Consider the following 22,924-nt stretch of genomic DNA (forward strand, 5'->3'; position numbering starts at 1 on the left):
TTTCTCGAGCAGCCTGCCCTTCCCAGCGCCAGACTGTGACGTCATCTGCGAAGCATCCTCTCTTTCTCTCGTCTGTCTGAACGTTCTCCATCCACCCACCAAACTGCGGTATTGGCATAACTAAACATTGTTGTTTCCACTTCTGTTGAGAAGTCTGTTTTTACTGTCAGTTGCTGGTTTCAAAGAGTCCAAAAAGTGTAAAAAACCATTAACCTTTTAGCAATTTAACCTCCACAGAAACCATCTTTTAATATGCATTACCATTTCTCCCGACAGTGGAAGAACTGCTTTCTAAAACTTTTATCAAATATAATTTATTTTAATTTGCATACATTTGCATAAACTGTAATGTTTTTAAACAGCACAGTGGTAGACATTTTAAATGCTACTGCTCTTTCAGCATTTCAGCTACAAACATTGAAACAACTAACATTTTTTTACTTTATACATTATAACTATTTAAATCATTTTTCATTATCATAAAATAACCCACCAACAGTAATATTTACTCTTGAACTGTTAAAGCTAGAGACACTAAATTAACTTTCTGTTAAAGCTAGAGACACTAAATTAACATTCTCATGTTATCAATCAAAACAATCTTTCCACCTATCTATACTTTTTGAACTATAACAATAAAAAATATGCATAAATTAACATTGTTTTGAATGAGAAACATAGTAATACAGTGGTAGCTATTCAAAACGGTCCTGCTCCTAAACCAATGAAGCTACAACAGCTTTAAAACATTCAGGCTATCCTAACGTCAAATTTCCTATAACCCTTTATGAACTATTTTGATTTGCATAAATTAGCATAACACTTCATGTATTCAATGCCAACCATAAGAACACAGTGGTAGACAATTTAAAAGCTACTGCTTTTTAACAATTTCATCTACAAACATTAAAACAACTAACATTAGTATAAAATAACCACCAACACTAATAGTAACTCTTGAACTGTTCAAGCTAGAGACACCGAACCAACTTCACATGTTCAGGCTATCCTATTCTATCAAATAATCAAATCAAATCTGCCTACTTTTTCAACTATAACCAGTCACTATCACTACTATAACTTATTTCACAACCATAAATACGTTAAGACAAGCTAGCAAGCACACACATTTTCTTTAGGAAATGTACTTTTCTAGTTCACAATGAATTTACTTGAATCACCAGCAAATACATAAAACCCAAAGACAAAGGATTGTAAATATGAAATATTACATTAAAGATTCCACTGTTATACTGCAAACAAAATCTTAATTGAGCGAACCAATTAATGAATTTCTACTTTTAGCTATAGAACATCAACATAACATAAAAATGTTAAAATTCACATCTAACAGACAACTATCTCCACCTTCCTTGACTTCCTTCACATCTGGTTAATATTCTTTAGAACACACCATATTCCACTAGAGTAGAAGAAAAAAAATCATACAAAGTCAGATATTTTGTTCTCCTGGGTACCTTTTCATAAAAGCGTCTCAGAGTAAGCCTAGGACTGCTGATCTAGGATCAGTTTTGTATTTTACATCACAATGAATAAGTCTGAGACGCTTTGCGAGTACAGGCCCTCACCCTGGACCTGTGATTGGAAGTTACTACTCCTCCCTGACACTGTATTTGCACTGCTGATCTCGGTCCCAGTCTCAGGCGAGGCTGGCGGCACCTCCTCCTCTTTCCTCCCCAGCAGTCTGTTGAACAGCTTCTGGAAGTTCCCACTAAAGGCAGAGCTGGAGAAGTAGTACACGATGGGGTTCAGCACGCTGTTGAAGTAGGTGAAACACACAGAGGTGTAGAACGCCAAACTGGCCTCTTTGAAATAATGGCACTCGTTGTACCAGGCCTTGAGGATCCACACAGCGATCCGAGACACTGTACTGGGGAAGAAGCAAATGATGAAGATGAGTGCCACGGCCATGACGAACTGCACCGCACGTTTGATCTTCCCCCCGGAGTCGATCGTCTTGTTCTTCAGCTGCCAGGTGATGCAGACCGTGCAGAAGGTGACAATGGCAGTGGGCAAGAAGAACTGGGTCACGTATAAGGTGTTGTGCCACGTAGACAGCGGGCTGAAGCCCATGCAGATGTTGAAGCTCTCGCACTGTGTCTGGTTGTTGTGGTAGAAGAAGTGTTTGTTGGTCAGCAGGTACCCGGTTTTCAGCGATGATCATCCCCCACAGGCCCAGAGACACCCACAGAGCATAATTCAGGCCCATCCGGTTGATCTTGTTCATAGGGTGAACGATCTTGAGGTAATGGTCGACAGCCACTGCAGTGAGGAAGAAGATGCCAGCGCCGCGGTTGGCCGTCAACATGAACAGCATAATCCGGCACATGGCATCACCATGGATCCAGTGCTTGCCGCGTCGGTAGTAGTCGGCTCTGAATGGAAGACAGAACAGGACGATGGAGTCGGCAACGGCCAGCTGTGTGAGGTAGACAGAGTTGGGCTTCCAGGTGTCCATGTGGAAAATAAACATCCACAGAGACACAACATTCCCCATCAGCCCAAATGTGAACTCCAACACCAGGATGGGAGGCAGGACATGGTCCAGGATGGGAGACTCAAAGGCGCAGCAGTCATCTTCTGTAGTAGTGAAGTTTGCCATGGGTCAAACGATACGCTTTTAACAGGAGAGACCATCTGTGTGCTGCTTTGCTCCTCCTGAAAATAGTCAATATTGATAGTGTTGTCTAGGCACCTCCTGCATTTGACTAGGGATTTTATTGTTTGTGGTCATGCAAACGATCTTCCGGTGCCAACAATGTGGAGAGAGTGTGTGGGTGTGCAGTGTGTTATCTCTTATGGAGCTCTGTAGGCAGATGGCTCTGAGTGAGTACACCAACAGCCCAGGGATTATGGGGTGTAGGGTCCCAAAGACCCTCCCCCTTAAGATTCATATGCTTGTCTCACTACTGTGCTGTTGCTATGTGTCTGATCTCTGACACTATACTTTGCACAAGCTATCTACTTTCATCTTTGCGGTTAAGGCCTAGCAAGTGTGCCTGCAGGCTGGGTGTGAGTCAGACCGAAACTAGATAAAGAGAAGTAACAAGTGTCTGGTTTTGACATTTTGATCTTGTGAAAAGTGGTCAATGCTAATGAATTAAGAAAATGCTACTGTACTAGGTTACCTCAGCTTATTGCAGCACATATACCCTGAAGTAGATGATCACACCATCAGGGAAGTGATCAAAGTATATAATCAGCTGCGCCCTTTGGTTGGTTGCAGAACTTACTGTGAAACATGCATGCTGTGCTTCCATTGTTAACTTCTCTCTGCAATTGCATTAATAAAGGTTTGGTTTATTTAAAGAAGATAGTCTGACTGCTGATTTCACCAATAAGCCAATGATTGACAAGGAACAAGGAACCTACCCTGACAGGGGTCATTATAAAACTATTCTGCTGGTGGAAAGATCATACTCGTGGGTATATAAGGGAGCGCAAGGGTCCCCAGAATACAAAAATAATTGTAACATAGCAATTGCATTTAGAAGAAGTTTATCTTGCCATACATATGTAAAACATGCATATTTAGTCAAAGTTTATGATGTGTATTCCTTGTTAGCTGACGTTATCTGCCGGAGCTATTTATTTCTCCTGACATTGCAGTAGCATTTTTTGAACGATGCATAATTGTAAACAGAGATTTATGGATATATATTGCATATTATTGAAAAAAAAATGAATGTACTGTGTAACATGTTATATTACTGTCATCTGATGAAGATTTCAAAAGGTTAGTGAAATGATTTTTCTTTTAATCCTGCGTTTGTTGATTGCATATTTTTTCCTACTTGGCTAAGCTAATGAAGTATGTATGCAGTGGTGGTTGGACATAAATATGTGCTATGTTTTCGCCGTAAAACATTTTAGAAATCTGACTTGCTGGGTAGATAAATAACTTCTTTATCTTTCATTTGAGCCATTTTTCAAGCGATTCTGTGGAGGTTAAATATTTTTAGGATTATTTCTTGCGTTCCCTGAGCCACATTACAGCTCAGGGGGGGTGGGGTGAGTTCCCAAAGGGGAACTAGTAGCTCTAACAGGTTTTAACCTGGTCACGACACCTGGTCTGGTTCAGTAGACACAAATTGGAAGAAAATGTGCCAAACGAAGCAGTTTTAAAGGGAGGTCATCTCGGACTCTTATCTATTCTTTATCATTGTGCTAGGAGAGTCGCTGGTTTTGCATCCTGAGATGCCAGTGAGCCTTATCCAATAGTTAGACAAATAGATCCTGGTAAATGTGATATCTAATTCTTTCAGAAAATGTTAACTACCTGATTATGTGCAGCCCAATTTCCTATAATAATATCACCATAATGCATATTTCCAAGCATGTCCCTGGGTTCCATTGGCCCCATCCCTTTCCCACAGAATATAAATACCTTAAATGGGTCTCATTAAATGAAATAATACAATGGCAGTATGAACATACATTGCAGACAGTACAGTGAGATGTACTTACAGAGTGGGATGATGAAGAGAGAGGTCTGAAAGAAGGACTAAAGAATGAGCAAGTGAATGAGCGACATTTATTACCCTAAAATTTTGCTGATTGAAAAGCGTTTGGGAAGGAATCACATCAGACCAGACCTTTGGCGACTGAGAGAGACAGGCAGCAGCTATCAAGAACTGAAAAATGCCAAAAGGGAGTGGCCAAGTCCACAGTTTCTATACAGTAAATAAAATAGATATAAAACGACTCCTTTTTAATGTTAATGTGTACATTTGGCCAGGTTGTTACATGTTGCGTCCATTTTCAGTAAAAGTGCACGTCGGGTCTTCACTTCTTGACTTCTCCAAGATCTTCAATGATGTCGTCATCCACCTACAATGGAAAGACAGATGGTTAGTGTGTGTAATATATATCTCATTCAGGTACACACAGACTACTCGTCTATTTCCTGTAACTAACCTAGACTTGGCGCTCCGGTACCGCATGCCGTGCGGTAGCAGAGAGAACAGTCTATGACTAGGGTGACTGGGTCTTACACTGACTGCCTAGTATATAGGTCCTGGATGGCAGGAAGCTTGACCCCAGTGATGTATTGGACCGTACACACTACCCTCTGTAGCACCATACAATCAGATGCCGAGCAGTTGCCATACCAGGCAGTGATGCAACCAGTCAGGATGCTTTCAATGGTGCAGCTGTAGAACTTTGAGGATCTGGGGACTCATGCCAAATCTTTTCAGTCTCCTGAGGGGGAAAAGGTGTTGTCGTGCCCTCTTCATGATTGTCTTGGTGTGTTTGGACCATGAGCTTGTTGGTGATGTGGACACCAAAGAACTTGCAGCTCTCAACCTGCTCCTCTACAGCCCCGTTGATGTGAATGTGGTGTGTTCGGCCCTCCTTTTCCTGTATCCATGATCAGCTCCTTTGTCTTGCTCATGTTGAGGGAGAGGTTGTTGTCCTGGCACGCCACTGCCAGGTCTCTGACCTCCTCCCTATAGGCTGTATCATCGTTGGCGGTTATCAAGCCTACCACTGTTGTGTAGTCAGCAAACTTAATGATGGTGTTGGAGTCGTGCTTGAACTGGGAGTACAGGATGGGACTAAGCACGCACCCCTGATGGCTCCCCGTGTTCAGGATCAGCGTGACATGTGTTGTTGTCTACCCTTACCACCTGGGAGCGGCCCGTCAGGAAGTCCAGGATCCAGTTGCAGAGGGAGGATTTTAGTCCCATGGTCCTTTTTTAGTCATGAGCTTTGTGGGCACTGTGGTGTTGAACATTGAGCTGTAGTCAATGAACAGCATTATCACATAGGTGTTAATTTTGTCCATGTGGGAAAGGGCAGTGTGGAGTGCGATTGCGTCATCTGTGGATCTGTTAGGGCGGTATACGAATTGGGTCTAGGGTTTGGTGTTTATGTGAGCCATGACCAGCATTTCAAAGCACTACCGAAATGAGTGGTATGGCGGTAGTCATTTAGTTAGGTGACCTTCGCATTCTTGGGCTCAAGGACTATGGAGGTCTGCTAGAAGCATGTAGGTATTACAGATTGTCAGTGTCAGTGAAGACACTTGCCAGTTGGTCCGCGCATGCTGGTAGAAATGAGGTAAAACTGATTTAAGTTTCCCTGCATTAAAGTACCTGGCCACTAGGAGCACTGCTTCTGGATGAGCATTTTCTTGTTTTCTTATGGCCTTATACAGCTCGTTGAGTGCGGTCTTAGTGCCAGCATCAGTTTGTGGTGGTAAATAGATGGCTATGAAAAATATGAAAACTCTCGGTAGATAGAGTGGTCTACAGATTATCATGAGGTATTCTACCTCAAGCGAGCAATAGAAGTCGTGCACCAGCTGTTATTGACAAATAGACACACCCCCACCCCTTGTCTTACCAGATGTAGCTGTTCTGTCCTGCCGATGCACAGAAAACCCAGCCAATTGTATATTATCCATGTTGTCGTTCAACCACGACTCAGTGAAACATAAGATATTACAGTTTAATGTCCCGTTGCTCGGATAGTCTCGAACAAAAATCATCCTGTTTATTCTCCATTTCACGTTGAATAATAGAACGAATGGTAGAGGTGGGTTACCCACTCGCTGACAAAGGCACCCCAACCTCAGCTCCCTGTATTTCCGTATTTTCTTCACGCGAATGACGGGGATTTGTGCCTGGTCTCAAAGTAGTAGAAGTCGGACTCATTAAAGAAAAATCTTTGTCTAGTTCGAATTGAGTAATCGGGATTCTGATATCCAGAAGCTCTTTTTGGTCACAAGACACAGTAGCAGCAACATCATGTACAAAATACGTTAAACAATGCGAATAACAAAACAAATTAACACAGTTGGTTAGGAGCCTGTAAACGGCAGCCATCCCCTCCGGTGCCATTGAAGCAAATGTGTAAAGGCTGGGGGTCCCTGAAGGTTGTGCTGGGATACACTGGTTTAGGATTTGAGGAAGGTTGCATTCAAGAAATCAAAATGAAGAGGAACTCAGACCTCTCTTCTGCTTCTTCTTTTCATCCTCCTCTCCAACAAGGGGCACCTCTACACCGCCAGTGTCCTGCTTGGAAGCATTTCCTACCGGACCAGTAAGGCATAAGAAAAAAAGTGTTTTTAATAAGACATCATTCATTATTGCCCACCTCCAGAGTATTATTGCCCATCTTCCTGATAGGAAACAGAGAGAGAGATAGAAAGACCGAGAGACTGTCTGATGAAACTCACCTACACTCATCCTGGCAAACACATCTGGGAAGTTCTTCTCCAGCCACTGCCTGCATTTGGATGGCTCAGGCATGTACTCACAGTACTCTGTTGGCAAGGAGCACACTGGAAAACTAACAACAGAGGTGTTAGACCTTGACAATCATGTGATACCGCAAATCAATGTTTTAGGAATTGGCCATGAGCATGTATAGATCACTAGAATAGGGTGCCATTGGGCCTCCTGGGTGGGGCAGTGGTTAAGGGCGCTGTACTGCAGCGCCAGCTGTGCCACGAGAGACTCTGCGCCCAGGCTCTGTCGCAACCGGCCGTGACCGGGAGGTCCGTGAAGAATAGGGAATAGGGTGTCATTTCGGAAAATGCCCAGTAGTTCTTGCCGCCACAATACTGGACTTTCTTTGGGCACTGTGTGTCTGGGGCAGCACTCCCATGATGGCCTCCTTTGTTTTCTGATGAACACGTCTCTGCATTCTCAGTAGTAGCCATTACAGATGATCTGAACACAGAGGGAAAAAAGGTTAATTGGATAAAGTATACCTTCAAATCGAACAAAAAGTGAGAATCAGCCTTTCACCAGACAACATGGATCCTGGACCCTCGACAATGGATTGGTCTGAGGACAGCAAACTCGCATTGTCAAAGCACTAAAAACAGATCCTTGTCATGGCCTGCCATGTCACAGTGAACATGGACTGCCACTTTAATCAATGCATAACACCTAACTCACCATGAAAACTGCTGCAATATATTTGACTGATGATGCTACTCCTGCTGCTATTGTAGTTACTTTGCACTCAATACATTTTTATTTATATTACCTTTATTTAACTAGGCAAGTCAGTTAAGAACAAATTCTTATTTTCAATGACAGCCTAGGAACAGTAGGTTAACAGCCTTGTTCAGGGGCAGAAGGCCAGTAAGTTATTATAATGTTCAGAGTAAATACTTGAATTTATGGGGGGAAATACCCAACCGATGTGCAGTACGAAAAACTAGGCAGCCATTTCCTAAGTTGCGTCAACGGAAGCCCTTTCCAACAGTCTTGAAGAAGTTCCCACATATGTTGAGCACATGTTGGCTGGTTAGTTTGCTTTGGGTCATTGTCCTGTTGAAAAACAAATGATAGTCCCACTAAGCACAACCAGATGGGATGGCGTATCGCTGTAGAATGCTGTGGTATCCATGCTGGTTAAGTGTGCCTTGAATTCTAAATAAATCATAGACAGTGTCACAAGCAAAGCACCCCCACACCATCACAACTCCTCCTCCATGCTTTACTGTGGGAACCACACATGCGGAGATCATCCGTTCACCTACTCTACATCTCACAAAGACACGCCGGTTGGAACCAAAAGTCTCCAATTTGGACTAATCAAACTTAACCACAGATTTCCACCGGTCTAATGTCCATTGCTCATATTTCTTGGCCAAGCAAGTCTCTTCTTCTCATTGGTGTCCTTTAGAGGTGGTTTCGAAGTTTGCAATTCGACCATGAAGGCCTGATTCACGCAGTCTCCTCTCAACAGTTGATGTTGAGATGTGTCTGTTACTTGAACTCTGTAAAGCATTTATTTGGGCAGCAAATTGAGGTGCAGTTAATTGTCGATTTCTGAGGCTGGTAACACTAATGAACTTATTGTCTGCAAGGTTCCTCCTTTCCTGTAGCGGTCCTCATGAGAGCCAGTTTCATCATGGCGCTTGATGGGTTTTGCGACTTCACTTGAAGAAACTTTCAAAGTTTTATAGATTTTCCATATTGACTGACATTCATGTCTTAAAGTAATGGTGGACTGTCATTATTCTTAGCTTATTTGAGCTGTTCTTGCCGTAATATGGACTTGATCTTTTACCAGATAGGGCTATCTTCTGTGTACCCCTCCTACCTTGTCACAACTGATTGGCTCAAATGCATTAAGAAGGAAAGAAATTCCACAAATACATTTTTAACAAGGAACACCTGTTATTTGAAATACATTCCAGGTGACTACCTCCTGAAGCTGGTTGAGAGAATGCCAAGAGTCTGCGAAGCTGTATCCTCATATCCCCGCACACCTCATACCCCCGCACATCCACTCGGAACTGGTACCCCTTTTGTATAGCCAAGTCATCATTCATTACTCATTGTGTTTTTATTATTACGTGTTTTACTTTTCTAATATTGCTCTATTTTCTTTCTCTCTGCATTGTTGGGAAGGGCCCATTAGTAAGCATTTCACGGTTAGTCCACACCTGTTGTCTACAAAGCATGTAACAAATACAATTTGATTTGCTAGCTGCTCAACCAAAATATACTGTGCGGTATTGTGTTCAAGTAAACGGAATACTTTTATTTTGAAACGTTTTTAGACATGTTAATGCCGCTTAATGCCGCTAAAAGACGCTGATTTCACAGAGCTACCCTGCCCAGCCAGTTTTCTCGAGCAGCCTGCCCTTCTCAGCGCCAGACTGTGACGTCACCTGCGAAGCATCCTCTCTTTCTCTCGTCTGTCTGAACGTTCTCCATCCACCCACCAACTGAGGTATTGGCATAACTAAACATTGGCCAAATATAATCAAACGTTTATATATATATATATACAGTGATAATTCAAATCATATTGTAAATGTTATAGAACAACATGTATTCACATTTGCTTTTATGCAAACACATTGCCAGTGAACTTACTAAACCATAGACAACCTCACAAAACACATTTGTCTCACTTGGAAAATCAGTGTATTTGACATCTTTCAATGAAAATAATCTCTCTGGAAATAATCTACTTGAATCATTGGTTTGTGGAAATCACAATGAATTAGTGTGCTTGCTGAAGGAAAGACCACTCTAGATGTATTATGCACAGTTCAGACACAAAACTTATGGCAAGTCAAACTGAATAAAAATTAAGAGCGGGCTGGCAAGGTTGAGTTATTCTTGACATGGGATTGGTTTCATCCAACCGCTCCTCAACACTGCAGGCTGCCTAGTTGGATTTGGGTCAAATTCAGGCATAGCAGTGAAATAACAAAAAAAGCCAATAAAGACGATTCACACACCTGTTCAGTGATGAAGTTAATGTTTTAAACAGTGAATATGATTGCTTTAATGTGTCTTGGCTAATGTAACGTGTCTTCAGATTTCATGACTCCCTTATACAAAGGAATCATAGTCTCCTCATCCCTAAAATAAACCATGAGATATGTGAGAGAGCAATATTACTGTGCAATGTAGACATTCTATTTTCTCCCACAAAACTATTTGTTTATTGATGTAGTGCCAATTGGCTATGAATGTTTCCACTTCTTTTGAGAAGTCTGTTTTTACCGTCAGTTGCTGGTTTCAAAGAGCACAAAAAATGTCAAAAACCATGAGCCTTTTAGCAATTCAACCTCCACAGAAACCATCTTAATATGCATTACCATTTCTCCCGACAGTGGAAGAACTGCTCTCTAAAACTTTTATCAAATATAATTTATTTTAATTTGCATACATTTGCATAAACTGTAATGTTTTTAAAGTCAAACAACAACACAGTGGTAGACATTTTAAATGCTACTGCGCTTTCACCATTTCAGCTACAAACATTGAAAGAACTAACATTTTTTTACTTTATACATTATAACTTATTTAAATAATTTTTCATTATCATAAAATAACCCACCAACAGTAAGATTTACTCTTGAACTGTTAAAGCTAGAGACACTAAATTAACTTTCTGTTAAAGCTAGAGACACTAAATTAACTTTCTCATGTTATCAATCAAAACAATCTTTCCACCTATCTATACTTTTTGAACTATAACAATAAAAAATATGCATAAATTAACATTGTTTTGAATGAGAAACATAGTAATACAGTGGTAGCTATTCAAAACGTTCCTGCTCCTAAACCAATGAAGCTACAACAGCTTTAAAACATTCAGGCTATCCTAACGTCAAATTTCCTATAACCCTTTATGAACTATTTTGATTTGCATAAATTAGCATAACACTTCATGTATTCAATGCCAACCATAAGAACACAGTGGTAGACAATTTAAAAGCTACTGCTTTTTAACAATTTCATCTACAAACATTAAAACAACTAACATTAGTATAAAATAACCACCAACACTAATAGTAACTCTTGAACTGTTCAAGCTAGAGACACCGAACCAACTTCACATGTTCAGGCTATCCTATTCTATCAAATAATCAAATAAAATCTGCCTACTTTTTCAACTATAACCAGTCACTATCATTGCTACTGCAGTCACTATCACTACTATAACTTATTTCACAACCATAAATACTTTAAGACAAGCTAGCAAGCACACACATTTTCTTTAGGAAATGTACTTTTCTAGTTCACAAGGAATTTACTTGAATCACCAGCAAATATACAAAACTCAAAGACAAAGTATTGTAAATATGAAATTAAAGATTCCACTGAATTTCTACTTTTAGCTATAGAACATCAACATAACATAAAAATGTTAAGATTCACATCTAACAGACAACTATCTCCAACTTCTTTGACTTCCTTCACATCTGGTTAATATTCTTATATTCCACTAGAGTAGAAGAAGAAAAATCACACAAAGTCAGATATTTTGTTCTCCTGGGTACCTTTTCATAAAAGCGTCTCAGAGTAAGCCTAGGACTGCTGATCTAGGATCAGTTTTGTATTTTACATCACAATGAATAAGTCTGAGACGCTTTGCGAGTACAGGCCCTCACCCTGGACCTGTGATTGGAAGTTACTACTCCTCCCTGACACTGTATTTGCACTGCTGATCTCGGTCCCAGTCTCAGGCGAGGCTGGCGGTACCTCCTCCTCTTTCCTCCCCAGCAGTCTGTTGAACAGCTTCTGGAAGTTCCCACTAAAGGCAGAGCTGGAGAAGTAGTACACGATGGGGTTCAGCACGCTGTTGAAGTAGGTGAAACACACAGAGGTGTAGAACGCCAAACTGGCCTCTTTGAAATAATGGCACTCGTTGTACCAGGCCTTGAGGATCCACACAGCGATCCGAGACACTGTACTGGGGAAGAAGCAAATGATGAAGATGAGTGCCACGGCCATGACAAACTGCACCGCACGTTTGATCTTCCCCCCAGTGTCGATCGTCTTGTTCTTCAGCTGCCAGGTGATGCAGACCGTGCAGAAGGTGACAATGGCAGTGGGCAAGAAGAACTGGGTCACGTATAAGGTGTTGTGCCACATAGACAGCGGGCTGAAGCCCATGCAGATGTTGAAGCTCTCGCACTGTGTCTGGTTGTTGCGGTAGAATAAGTGTTTGTTGGTCAGCAGGTACCCGGTTGCAGCGATGATCATCCCCCACAGGCCCAGAGACACCCACAGAGCATAATTCAGGCCCATCCGGTTGATCTTGTTCATGGGGTGAACGATCTTGAGGTAACGGTCGACAGCCACTGCAGTGAGGAAGAAGATGCCAGCGCCGCGGTTGGCCGTCAACATGAACAGCATAATCCGGCACATGGCATCACCATGGATCCAGTGCTTGCCGCGTCGGTAGTAGTCGGCTCTGAATGGAAGACAGAACAGGACGATGGAGTCGGCAACGGCCAGCTGTGTGAGGTAGACAGAGTTGGGCTTCCAGGTGTCCATGTGGAAAATAAACATCCACAGAGCCACAACATTCCCCATTAGCCCAAACATGAACTCCAGCACCAGGATGGGAGGCAGGACATGGTCCAGGATGGGAGACTCAAAGGCGCAGCAGTCATCTTCTGTAGTAGTGAAGTTTGCCATGGGTCAAACGATACGCTTTTAACAGGAGAGACCGTCTGTGTGCTGCTTTGCTCCTCTCTGAAAATAGTCAATGTTGATAGTGTTGTCTAGGCACCTCCTGCATTTAATCAGGGATTTTATTGTTTGCGGTGATGCAAACGATCTTCCGGTGCCAACAATGTGGAGAGTGTGTGTGGGTGTGCAGTGTGTTATCTCTTATGGAGCTCTGTAGGCAGATGGCTCTGAGTGAGTACACCAACAGCCCAGGGATTATGACGTGTAGGGTCCCAAAGACCCTCCCCATTATTGATTAAGGGGACCTTAAAATTCATATGCTTGTCTCACTATTGTACTGTTGCTAAGTGTCTGAACTCTGACACTATACTTTGTACAAGCTATCTTTGCGGTTAAGGCCTTAACCTGCAGGCTGGGTGTGAGTCAGACCGAAACTAGATAAAGGGAAGTAACAAGTGTCTGGTTTTGACATTTTGATCTTGTGAAAAGTTGTCAATGCTAATGAATTAAGAGAAGCTACTGTCCTAGGTTACCTCAGCTTATTGCTGCACATATACCCTGAAGTAGATGATCACACCATCAGGGAAGTGATCAAAGTATATAATCAGCTGCGCCCTTTGGTTGGTTGCAGAACTTACTGTGAAACATGCATGCTGTGCTTCCATTGTTAACTTCTCTCTGCAATTGCATTAATAAAGGTTTGGTTTATTTAAAGAAGATAGTCTGACTGCTGATTTCACCAATAAGCCAATGATTGACAAGGAACAAGGAACCTACCCCGACAGGGGTCATTACAAAACTATTATGCTGGTGGAAAGATCATACTCGTGGGTATATAAGGGAGCGCAAGGGTTCCCAGAATACAGTTAACTTAAAGGTCACGACACCTGGTCTGGTTCAGTAGGCACAAATTGGAAGAAAATATGCCTAACGAAGCAGTTTTAAAGGGAGGTCATCTCGGACTCTTATCTATTCTTTATCATTGTGCTAGGATATTTGCTGGTTTGAGGGAAACACCATCCATCTTTTGCATCTTGAGATGCCAGTAAGCCTTATCCAATAGTTAGACAAATAGATCCTGGTAGATGTGATTTCAAATCCTTCCAGAAAATGTGAACTACCAGATTATGTGCAGCCCAATTTCCGATAATAATATCACCATAATGCATATTTCCAAGCATGTCCCTGGGTTCCATTGGCCCTGTCCCTTTCCCACAGAATATAAGAACTGAGAATTGAAAAGAACTGAAAAATACTAAAAGGGAGTGGCCAAGTCCCTAGACTTGGCGCTCCGGTACCGCATGCCGTGCGGCAGCAGAGAGAACAGTCTATGACCTGGGTGACTGGGTCTTCCTCTGACACCGCCTAGTATATAGGTCCTGGATGGCAGGAAGCTTGGCCCCAGTGATGTATTGGACCGTACACACTACCCTCTGTAGCACCATACAGCCAGATGCAGAGCAGTTGCCATACCAGGCAGTGATTCTTTCAATGGTGCCGCTGTAGAACTTTGAGGATCTGGGGATTCATGCCAAATCTTTTCAGTCTCCTGAGGGGGAAAAGGTGTTGTCGTGCCCTCTTCATGATTGTCTTGGTGTGTTTGGACCATGAGTTTGTTGGTGATGTGGACACCAAAGCTCTCAACCTGCTCCTCTACAGCCCCGTTGATGTGAATTTGGCGTGTTCGGCCCTCCTTTTCCTGTAGTCCATGATCAGCTCCTTTGTCTTGCTCATGTTGAGGGAGAGGTTGTTGTCCTGGCACGCCACTGCCAGGTCTCTGACCTCCTCCGTATAGGCTGTATCATCGTTGGCGGTTATCAAGCCTACCACTGTTGTGTAATCAGCAAACTTAATGATGGTGTTGGAGTCGTGCTTGAACTGGGAGTAGAGGATGGGACTAAGCACGCACCCCGGGATGGTGTTGATGTGAGCCATGACCAGCATTTCAAAGCACTACCGGCATGAGTGGTACGGCGGTAGTCATTTAGTTAGGTGACCTTCGTATTCTTGGGCTCAAGGACTATGGAGGTCTGCTAGAAGCATGTAGGTATTACAGATTGTCAGTGTCAGTGAAGACACTTTCCAGTTGGTCCGCGCATGCTCTGAGTACATGTCCTGGTAATCTGTCTGAATTACCCCGCGGCCTTGTGAATGTTGACCTGTTTAAAAGGTCTTGCTCACATTGGAAAACGGAAAATAAAAAGGCATTTAGCTCATCTGGTAAACTCACGTTGCTGGGCAGCTCATTGCTGGGTTTCCCTTTGTAGTCCGTAATAGTTTACAAACCCTGCCACATCTGACAAGCATCAGAGCCAGTGTAGTAAGATTCAATCTTTGTCCTGAATTGACACTTTGCCTGTTTGATGTGTCACCTGAGGGCATAATGGGATTTCTTAATAGCATCCGGATTAGTGTCCCACTCCTTGAAAGTGGCAGCTCTAGCCTTTAGCTCGGTGCGGATGTTGCCTGTAATCCATGGCTTCTGGTTGGGATACGTACGTACGATCACTGTGTAGACAACATTGAACAGGAATCAGGAGAATATAATTATGATCAGATTTGCCAAATGGAGGGAGAGCTTTGTACGCGTCTCTGTGTCTGCAGTAAAGGTACCTAGTTCCCCCCCCCTCTGGTTCCACATGTAACATGATGGTAGAAATGAGGTAAAATGGATTTAAGTTTCACTGCATTAAAGTTCCGGGCCACTAGGAGCACTGCTTCTGGATGAGTATTTTCTTGTTTGCTTTTACAGCTCGTTGAGTGCGGTCTTAGTGCCAGCATCAGTTTGTGATGGTAAATAGATGGCTACGAAAAATATTAACTCTCGGTAGATAGAGTGGTCTACAGCTTATCATGAGGTATTCTACCTCAAGCGAGCAATAGACATCGCGCACCAGCTGTTATTGACAAATAGACACACCCCCACCCCTTGTCTTACCAGATGTAGCTGTTCTGTCCTGCCGATGCACAGAAAACCCAGCCAATTATATAATATCCGTGTTGTCGTTCAACCACGACTCGGTGAAACATAAGATATTACAGTTTAATGTCCCTTTGCCGGATAGTCTCGAACGAAGATCATCCTCTTTATTCTCCAATAATTTCACGTTGAATAATTGAACGAATGGTAGAGGTGGGTCACCCACTCGCCGACAAATTCTCACAAGGCACCCCAATCTCAGCTCCCTGTATTTCCGTATTTTCTTCACGTGAATCACGGGGATTTGTGCCTGGTCTCAAAGTAGTAGTAGTAGTAGTAGTCGGACTCATTAAATAAAAAATCTTTGTCCAGTTCGAATTGAGTAATCGGGATTCTAATATCCAGAAGCTCTTTTTGGTCACAAGACACAGTAGCAGCAACATCATGTACAAAATAAGTTAAACAATGCGACAAACACCCAAATTAGCACAGTTGGTGAGAAGCCCGTAAAACGGCAGCCATCCCCTCCAGTGCCATTGAAGCAAATGTGTAAAGGCTGGGGGGTCCCTGAAGGTCGTGCTGGAAAACACTGGTTTAGGATTTGAGGAAGGATGCATTCAAGAAATCAAAATGAAGAGGAACTCAGACCTCTCTTCTGCTTCTTCTTTTCATCCTCCTCTCCAACAAGGGGCACCTCTACACCGCCAGTGTCCTGCTTGGAAGCATTTCCTACCGGACCAGTAAGGCATAAGAAAAAAAGTGTTTTTAATAAGACATCATTCATTATTGCCCACCTCCAGAGTATTATTGCCCATCTTCCTGATAGGAAACAGAGAGAGAAAGAAAGACAGAGAGACTGTCTGATGAAACTCACCTACACTCATCCTGGCAAACACATCTGGGAAGTTCTTCTCCAGCCACTGCCTGCATTTGGATGGCTCAGGCATGTACTCACAGTACTCTGTTGGCAAGGAGCACACTGGAAAACCAACAACAGAGGTGTTAGACCTTGACAATCATGTGATACCGCAAATAAATGTTTTAGGAATTGGCCAAGAGCATGTATAGATCACTAGAATAGGGTGCCATTGGGCCTCCTGGGTGGGGCAGTGGTTAAGGGCGCTGTACTGCAGCGCCAGCTATGCCACGAGAGACTCTGGGTTCCCGCCCAGGCTCTGTCGCAACCGGCCGCGACCGGGAGGTCCGTGAAGAATAGGGAATAGGGTGCCATTTTGGAAAATGCCCAGTAGTTCTTACCGCCACAATACTGGACTTTCTTTGGGCACTTTGTGTCTGGGGCAGCACTCCCATGATGGCCTCCTTTGTTTTCTGGTGAACACGTCTCTGCATTCTCAGTAGTAGCCATTACAGATTATCTGAACACAGAGGGAAAAAAGGTTAATTGGATAAAGTATACCTTCAAATCGAACAAAAAGTGAGAATCAGCCTTTCACCAGACAACTTGGATCCTGGACCCTCGACAATGGATTGGTCTGAGGACAGCAAACTCGCATTGTCAAAGCACTAAAAACAGATCCTTATATTACCTTTATTTAACTAGGCAAGTCAGTTAAGAACAAATTCTTATTTTCAATGACAGCCTAGGAACAGTAGGTTAACAGCCTTGTTCAGGGGCAGAAGGCCAGTAAGTTATTATAATGCTCATAGTAAATACTTGAATTTATGGGGGGAAATACCCAACCGATGTGCAGTATGAAAAACTAGGCAGCCATTTCCTAAATTGCGTCACCGGAAGCCCTTTCCAACAGTCTTGAAGAAGTTCCCACATATGTTGAGCACATGTTGGCTGGTTAGTTTGCTTTGGGTCATTGTCCTGTTAAAAAACAAATGATAGTCCCACTAAGCACAACCAGATGGGATGGCGTATCGCTGTAGAATGCTGTGGTATCCATGCTGGTTAAGTGTGCCTTGAATTCTAAATAAATCATAGACAGTGTCACCAGCAAAGCACCCCCACACCATCACACCTCCTCCTCCATGCTTTACTGTGGGAACCACACATGCGGAGATCATCCGTTCACCTACTCTGCGTCTCACAAAGACACGCCGGTTGGAACCAAAAGTCTCCAATTTGGACTAATCAAACTGAACGACAGATTTCCACCGGTCTAATGTCCATTGCTCATATTTCTTGGCCAAGCAAGTCTCTTCTTCTCATTGGTGTCCTTTAGAGGTGGTTTCGAAGTTTGCAATTTGACCATGAAGGCCTGATTCACGCAGTCTCCTCTCAACAGTTGATGTTGAGATGTGTCTGTTACTTGAACTCTGTGAAGCATTTATTTGGGCTGCAATCTGAGGTGCAGTTAATTGTCGTTTTCTGAGGCTGGTAACACTAATGAACTTATTGTCTTCAAGGTTCTTCCTTTCCTGTAGCGGTCCTCATGAGAGCCAGTTTCATCATGGCGCTTGATGGGTTTTGCGACTTCACTTGAAGAAACGTTCAAAGTTCTATAGATTTTCCGTATTGACTGACATTCATGTATTAAAGTAATGGTGGACTGTCATTATTCTTAGCTTATTTGAGCTGTTCTTGCCGTAATATGGACTTGGTCTTTTACCAGATAGGGCTATCTTCTGTGTACCCCTCCTAACTTGTCACAACTGATTGGCTCAAATGCATTAAGAAGGAAAGTAATTCCACAAATACATTTTTAACAAGGAACACCTGTTATTTGAAATACATTCCAGGTGACTACCTCCTGAAGCTGGTTGAGAGAATGCCAAGAGTCTGCGAAGCTGTATCTCATACCCCCGCACACCTCATACCCCCGCACATCCACTCGGTACTGGTACCCCTTTTGTATAGCCAAGTCATCATTCATTACTCATTGTGTTTTTATTATTACGTGTTTTACTTTTCTAATATTGCTCTATTTTCTTTCTCTCTGCATTGTTGGGAAGGGCCCATTAGTAAGCATTTCACGGTTAGTTCACACCTGTTGTTTACAAAGCATGTCGAAAATAAAAGAGAGCCACACACTCTTGGAGTTCAGATGCAAAAAATGTAATACCAACGTTTCGACAGCCAAGCTGTCTTCATCAGGGTATAATCACAAACACTGCGGGATGACTCGTTTATATAGTGTCAAAAGACACAGGTGTCTGTAATCATGGTCAGGAGTGGCCTAATATCATTGGTTAATAATCAAATATTAAAATGTCATACAAAGAACAGCATACAAACAAGTGGATAGCATACGGTCATAGATTCATTTGACTATACAAGTTTGCACACAATTACAATGGCAAAGTCACAATAATCACAAGAATGGCTTCAGATCAAAGTCTACGTTGAGACCGAAGGGCGCAAGGGTCTTTAAATTAAAGATCCAGGCAGCCTCTCGTTTTAACAATAAATTATCAAGGTCACCCCCTCTCCTAGGGAGGGTGACATGTTCGATGCCAATATAACGCAGAGACGAAATCGAGTGGCCTGCCTCCAAGAAGTGGATGTTACAATGCATGCACTGGAAGGTAGTTCATTAGGGTCACGTTGCAGAAGAAAATGTTCCATAGCTTCCATACCGCCCTCGTGTGGAATATTAGTGTATAATGACTCAACATCAAAAGTAACTAACAAGGTATTCTCAGGGAGAGGATCAAGAGATTCAATGATAGAGATCATACTGCTGGTGTCCTTTACAAAGGAGGGTAGCTGTTCTGAGATCATACTGCTGGTGTCCTTTACAAAGGAGGGGAGCTGTTCTGAGATCATACTGCTGGTGTCCTTTACAAAGGAGGGTAGCTGTTCTGCGAGTGGTCTAATAAAAAAGTCAACAAAAGTAGATAGAGGGGCCGTTTACGGCATCAATGCCCGCTACAATAGGGCGCCCTGGAGGTTGTGTAGCATTCTTGTGTAATTTCGGCAAAGTATAGAAAGTGGCAATTTTAGGGTGTTGAATAGCCAAAAAAGCATGTTCTTTTTTGGTTATCTGACCAGAACTTAAATACCCATCTAGGACAGACAAGATAGTATTCTGAAATTGGGAAGTGGGGTCACTTCTGAGTTTCTTGTAAAAAGTGTTGTCAAGCAGCTGTCTATGACACTCATGTACATAAGCTGTCCTATCCATGAGTACAACCGACCCACCCTTATCAGCAGGACGAATAAGGACTGACATATCAGATTGTAAATCAAGCAAAGCTTGTTTTTCATTCTTGGGCAAATGATGGAAAGATTTGAATCCCTGTTTATTCTTAAGGAGAAGTCCAACATCATTTTCCACAAGTCTGGAATATGTCTCGATAGAGTGATTGCGATTGGCTGGAGGTATAAAATAACTCTTGCTTCTAAAAGGAGTCGGAGTATGTGCAGGAGAGAAACCTACTGGTTCAATAGAAGTGTCAGAATTAGGGGAGCTAAAGTATTCCCTTAAACGGATGTTTCTGAAAAACTTAAACATGTCTACCTTAACATCAAAATCGTTGCACTGAGTTGTAGGCACAAAAGATAACCCTTTATTAAGCAAAGAGACATGGGCAGGGCTCAATATCTTAAAGACACTCAGTCCCGTGGGTTCTGGGACCGTGTGAACGGTCTCCCCTGCCTCTGATATTCGTTTCTTCTTACCCCGTCGGGTGCGACATCTCATCGATGCGCGTGTGCCTGCGGCCTCCTCCGCCCTTCCGTCCGTCCAGTCTCTCGTTGAATAAAAGAACTACCGCTGGAAGCCGATGAGGCGCTGGTTGTAGAGCGTTGATCAGACAAGGGTGGATAGAAGTAAGCGGCATCCCTCCTGCGTCTGTCTTGGAGAGGGGGAGCAGGACCTCTTTTGTCAGGGTTTCTCCAGAAGTAGACTTTACCATCGGCCTTGTCTTTTTTGTCTTGGTTTACAAAGCATGTAACAAATACAATTTGATTTGCTAGCTGCTCAACCAAAATATACTGTGTGGTATTGTTTTCAAGTAAACGGAATACTTTTATTTTGAAACGTTTTAGACCTGTTAATACCGCTTAATGTTGCTAAAAGACGCTGATTTCACAGAGCTACCCTGCCCAGCCAGTTTCCTCGAGCAGCCTGCCCTTCCCAGCGCCAGACTGTGACGTCACCTGCGAAGCATCCTCTCTTTCTCTCGTCTGTCTGAACGTTCTCCATCCACCCACCAACTGCGGTATTGGCATAACTAAACATTGGCCAAATATAATCAAACGTTTATATATATATATATATATATATATATATATATACAGTGATAATTAAAATCATATTGTACATGTTATAGAACAACATGTATTCACATTTGCTTTTATGCAAACACATTGCCAGTGTACTTACTAAACCATAGACAACCTCACAAAACACATTTGTCTCACTTGGAAAATCAGTGTATTTGACATCTTTCAATGAAAATAATCTCTCTGGAAATAATCTACTTGAATCATTGGTTTGTGGAAATCACAATGAATTAGTGTGCTTGCTGAAGGAAAGACCACTCTAGATGTATTATGCACAGTTCAGACACAGAACTTATGGCAAGTCAAACTGAATAAAAATTAAGAGCGGGCTGGCAAGGTTGAGAGTTATTCTTGACATGGGATTGGTTTCATCCAACCGCTCCTCAACACTGCAGGCTGCCTAGTTGGATTTGGGTCAAATTCAGGCATAGCAGTGAAATAACAAAAAAAGCAAATAAAGACGATTCACACACCTGTTCAGTGATGAAGTTAATGTTTTAAACAGTGAATATGATTGCTTTAATGTGTCTTGGCTAATGTAACGTGTCTTCAGATTTCATGACTCCCTTATACAAAGGAATCATAGTCTCCTCATCCCTAAAATAAACCATGAGATATGTGAGAGAGCAATATTACTGTGCAATGTAGACATTCTATTTTCTCCCACAAAACTATTTGTTTATTGATGTAGTGCCAATTGGCTATGAATGTTTCCACTTCTTTTGAGAAGTCTGTTTTTACCGTCAGTTGCTGGTTTCAAAGAGCACAAAAAAATGTCAAAAACCATGAGCCTTTTAGCAATTCAACCTCCACAGAAACCATCTTAATATGCATTACCATTTCTCCTGACAGTGGAAGAACTGCTCTCTAAAACTTTTATCAAATATATATTTTTTTAATTTGCATACATTTGCATAAACTGTAATGTTTTTAAAGTCAAACAACAACACAGTGGTAGACATTTTAAATGCTACTGCGCTTTCACCATTTCAGCTACAAACATTGAAACAACTAAAAAAAAATTACTTTATACATTATAACTATTTAAATCAATTTTCATTGTCATAAAATAACCCACCAACAGTAATATTTACTCTTGAACTGTTAAAGCTAGAGACACTAAATTAACTTTCTGTTAAAGCTAGAGACACTAAATTAACTTTCTCATGTTTTCAATCAAAACAATCTTTCCACCTATCTATACTTTTTGAACTATAACAATAAAAAATATGCATAAATTAACATTGTTTTGAATGAGAAACATAGTAATACAGTGGTAGCTATTCAAAACGGTCCTGCTCCTAAACCAATGAAGCTACAACAGCTTTAAAACATTCAGGCTATCCTAACGTCAAATTTCCTATAACCCTTTATGAACTATTTTGATTTGCATAAGTTAGCATAACACTTAATGGATTCAATGCCAACCATAAGAACACAGTGGTAGACAATTTAAAAGCTACTGCTTTTTAACAATTTCATCTACAAACATTAAAACAACTAACATTAGTATAAAATAACCACCAACACTAATAGTAACTCTTGAACTGTTCAAGCTAGAGACACCGAACCAACTTCACATGTTCAGGCTATCCTATTCTATCAAATAATCAAATCAAATCTGCCTACTTTTTCAACTATAACCAGTCACTATCACTACTATAACTTATTTCACAACCAAAAATACTTTAAGACAAGCTTTTTCTTTAGGAAATGTACTTTTCTAGTTCACAAGGAATTTACTTGAATCACCAGCAAATACACAAAACTCAAAGACAAAGTATTGTAAATATGAAATATTACATTAAAGATTCCACTGTTATACTGCAAACAAATTCTTAATTGAGCGAACCAATTAATGAATTTCTACTTTTAGCT

The 22,924-nt window shown here is 41.9% G+C and overlaps 2 protein-coding genes and 1 pseudogene across 3 annotated transcripts; all 3 read right to left on the reverse strand.

Moving 5' to 3' along the window:
• Positions 1-260: 260 nt before the first annotated feature.
• Positions 261-3,126, reverse strand: LOC135571411 (hydroxycarboxylic acid receptor 2-like; annotated as a pseudogene).
• A 1,407-nt stretch (positions 3,127-4,533) lies between these two features.
• Positions 4,534-20,890, reverse strand: LOC115126394 (density-regulated protein-like). Of its 2 annotated transcripts, none has more exons than XM_065017592.1 (7): positions 20,441-20,890; positions 17,107-17,225; positions 16,722-16,828; positions 16,498-16,585; positions 7,205-7,700; positions 6,977-7,057; positions 4,534-4,851 (listed from the first exon to the last, which is right to left on the reverse strand). In XM_065017592.1, the coding sequence occupies exons 2-5, from the start codon at positions 17,213-17,215 to the stop codon at positions 7,690-7,692; spliced, it is 315 nt and encodes a 104-aa protein (XP_064873664.1). In that variant the 5' UTR covers positions 17,216-17,225; positions 20,441-20,890; the 3' UTR covers positions 4,534-4,851; positions 6,977-7,057; positions 7,205-7,689. The 2 variants fall into 2 exon arrangements, with proteins under 2 accessions (XP_064873664.1, XP_064873665.1); XM_065017593.1 differs by having other exon boundaries at positions 16,498-16,578; positions 16,724-16,828; positions 20,441-20,889.
• Positions 10,641-16,476, reverse strand: LOC115126385 (hydroxycarboxylic acid receptor 2-like). Its single transcript, XM_065017587.1, has one exon. It carries the CDS (start codon positions 12,933-12,935, stop codon positions 11,853-11,855), a length of 1,083 nt encoding a protein of 360 aa, XP_064873659.1. The 5' UTR covers positions 12,936-16,476; the 3' UTR covers positions 10,641-11,852.
• Positions 20,891-22,924: the final 2,034 nt, after the last annotated feature.

This window comes from Oncorhynchus nerka, linkage group LG4 (genome assembly GCF_034236695.1).
Source record: "Oncorhynchus nerka isolate Pitt River linkage group LG4, Oner_Uvic_2.0, whole genome shotgun sequence".
NCBI lineage: Eukaryota > Metazoa > Chordata > Actinopteri > Salmoniformes > Salmonidae > Oncorhynchus > Oncorhynchus nerka.

Coding starts and splice junctions, on each gene's coding strand:
- LOC115126385 (XM_065017587.1), bottom strand. CDS start 12,935: ATGGCAAACTTCACTACTACAGAAGATGACTGCTGCGCCTTTGAGTCT.
- LOC115126394 (XM_065017592.1), bottom strand. CDS start 17,215: ATGGCTACTACTGAGAATGCAGAGACGTGTTCACCAGAAAACAAAGGA. Junction 16,829..17,106: donor GAAAGTCCAGTATTGTGGCG/GTAAGAACTACT, acceptor TTGGTTTTCCAG/TGTGCTCCTTGCCAACAGAG. Junction 16,586..16,721: donor TTGCCAGGATGAGTGTAGGT/GAGTTTCATCAG, acceptor TGCCTTACTGGT/CCGGTAGGAAATGCTTCCAA.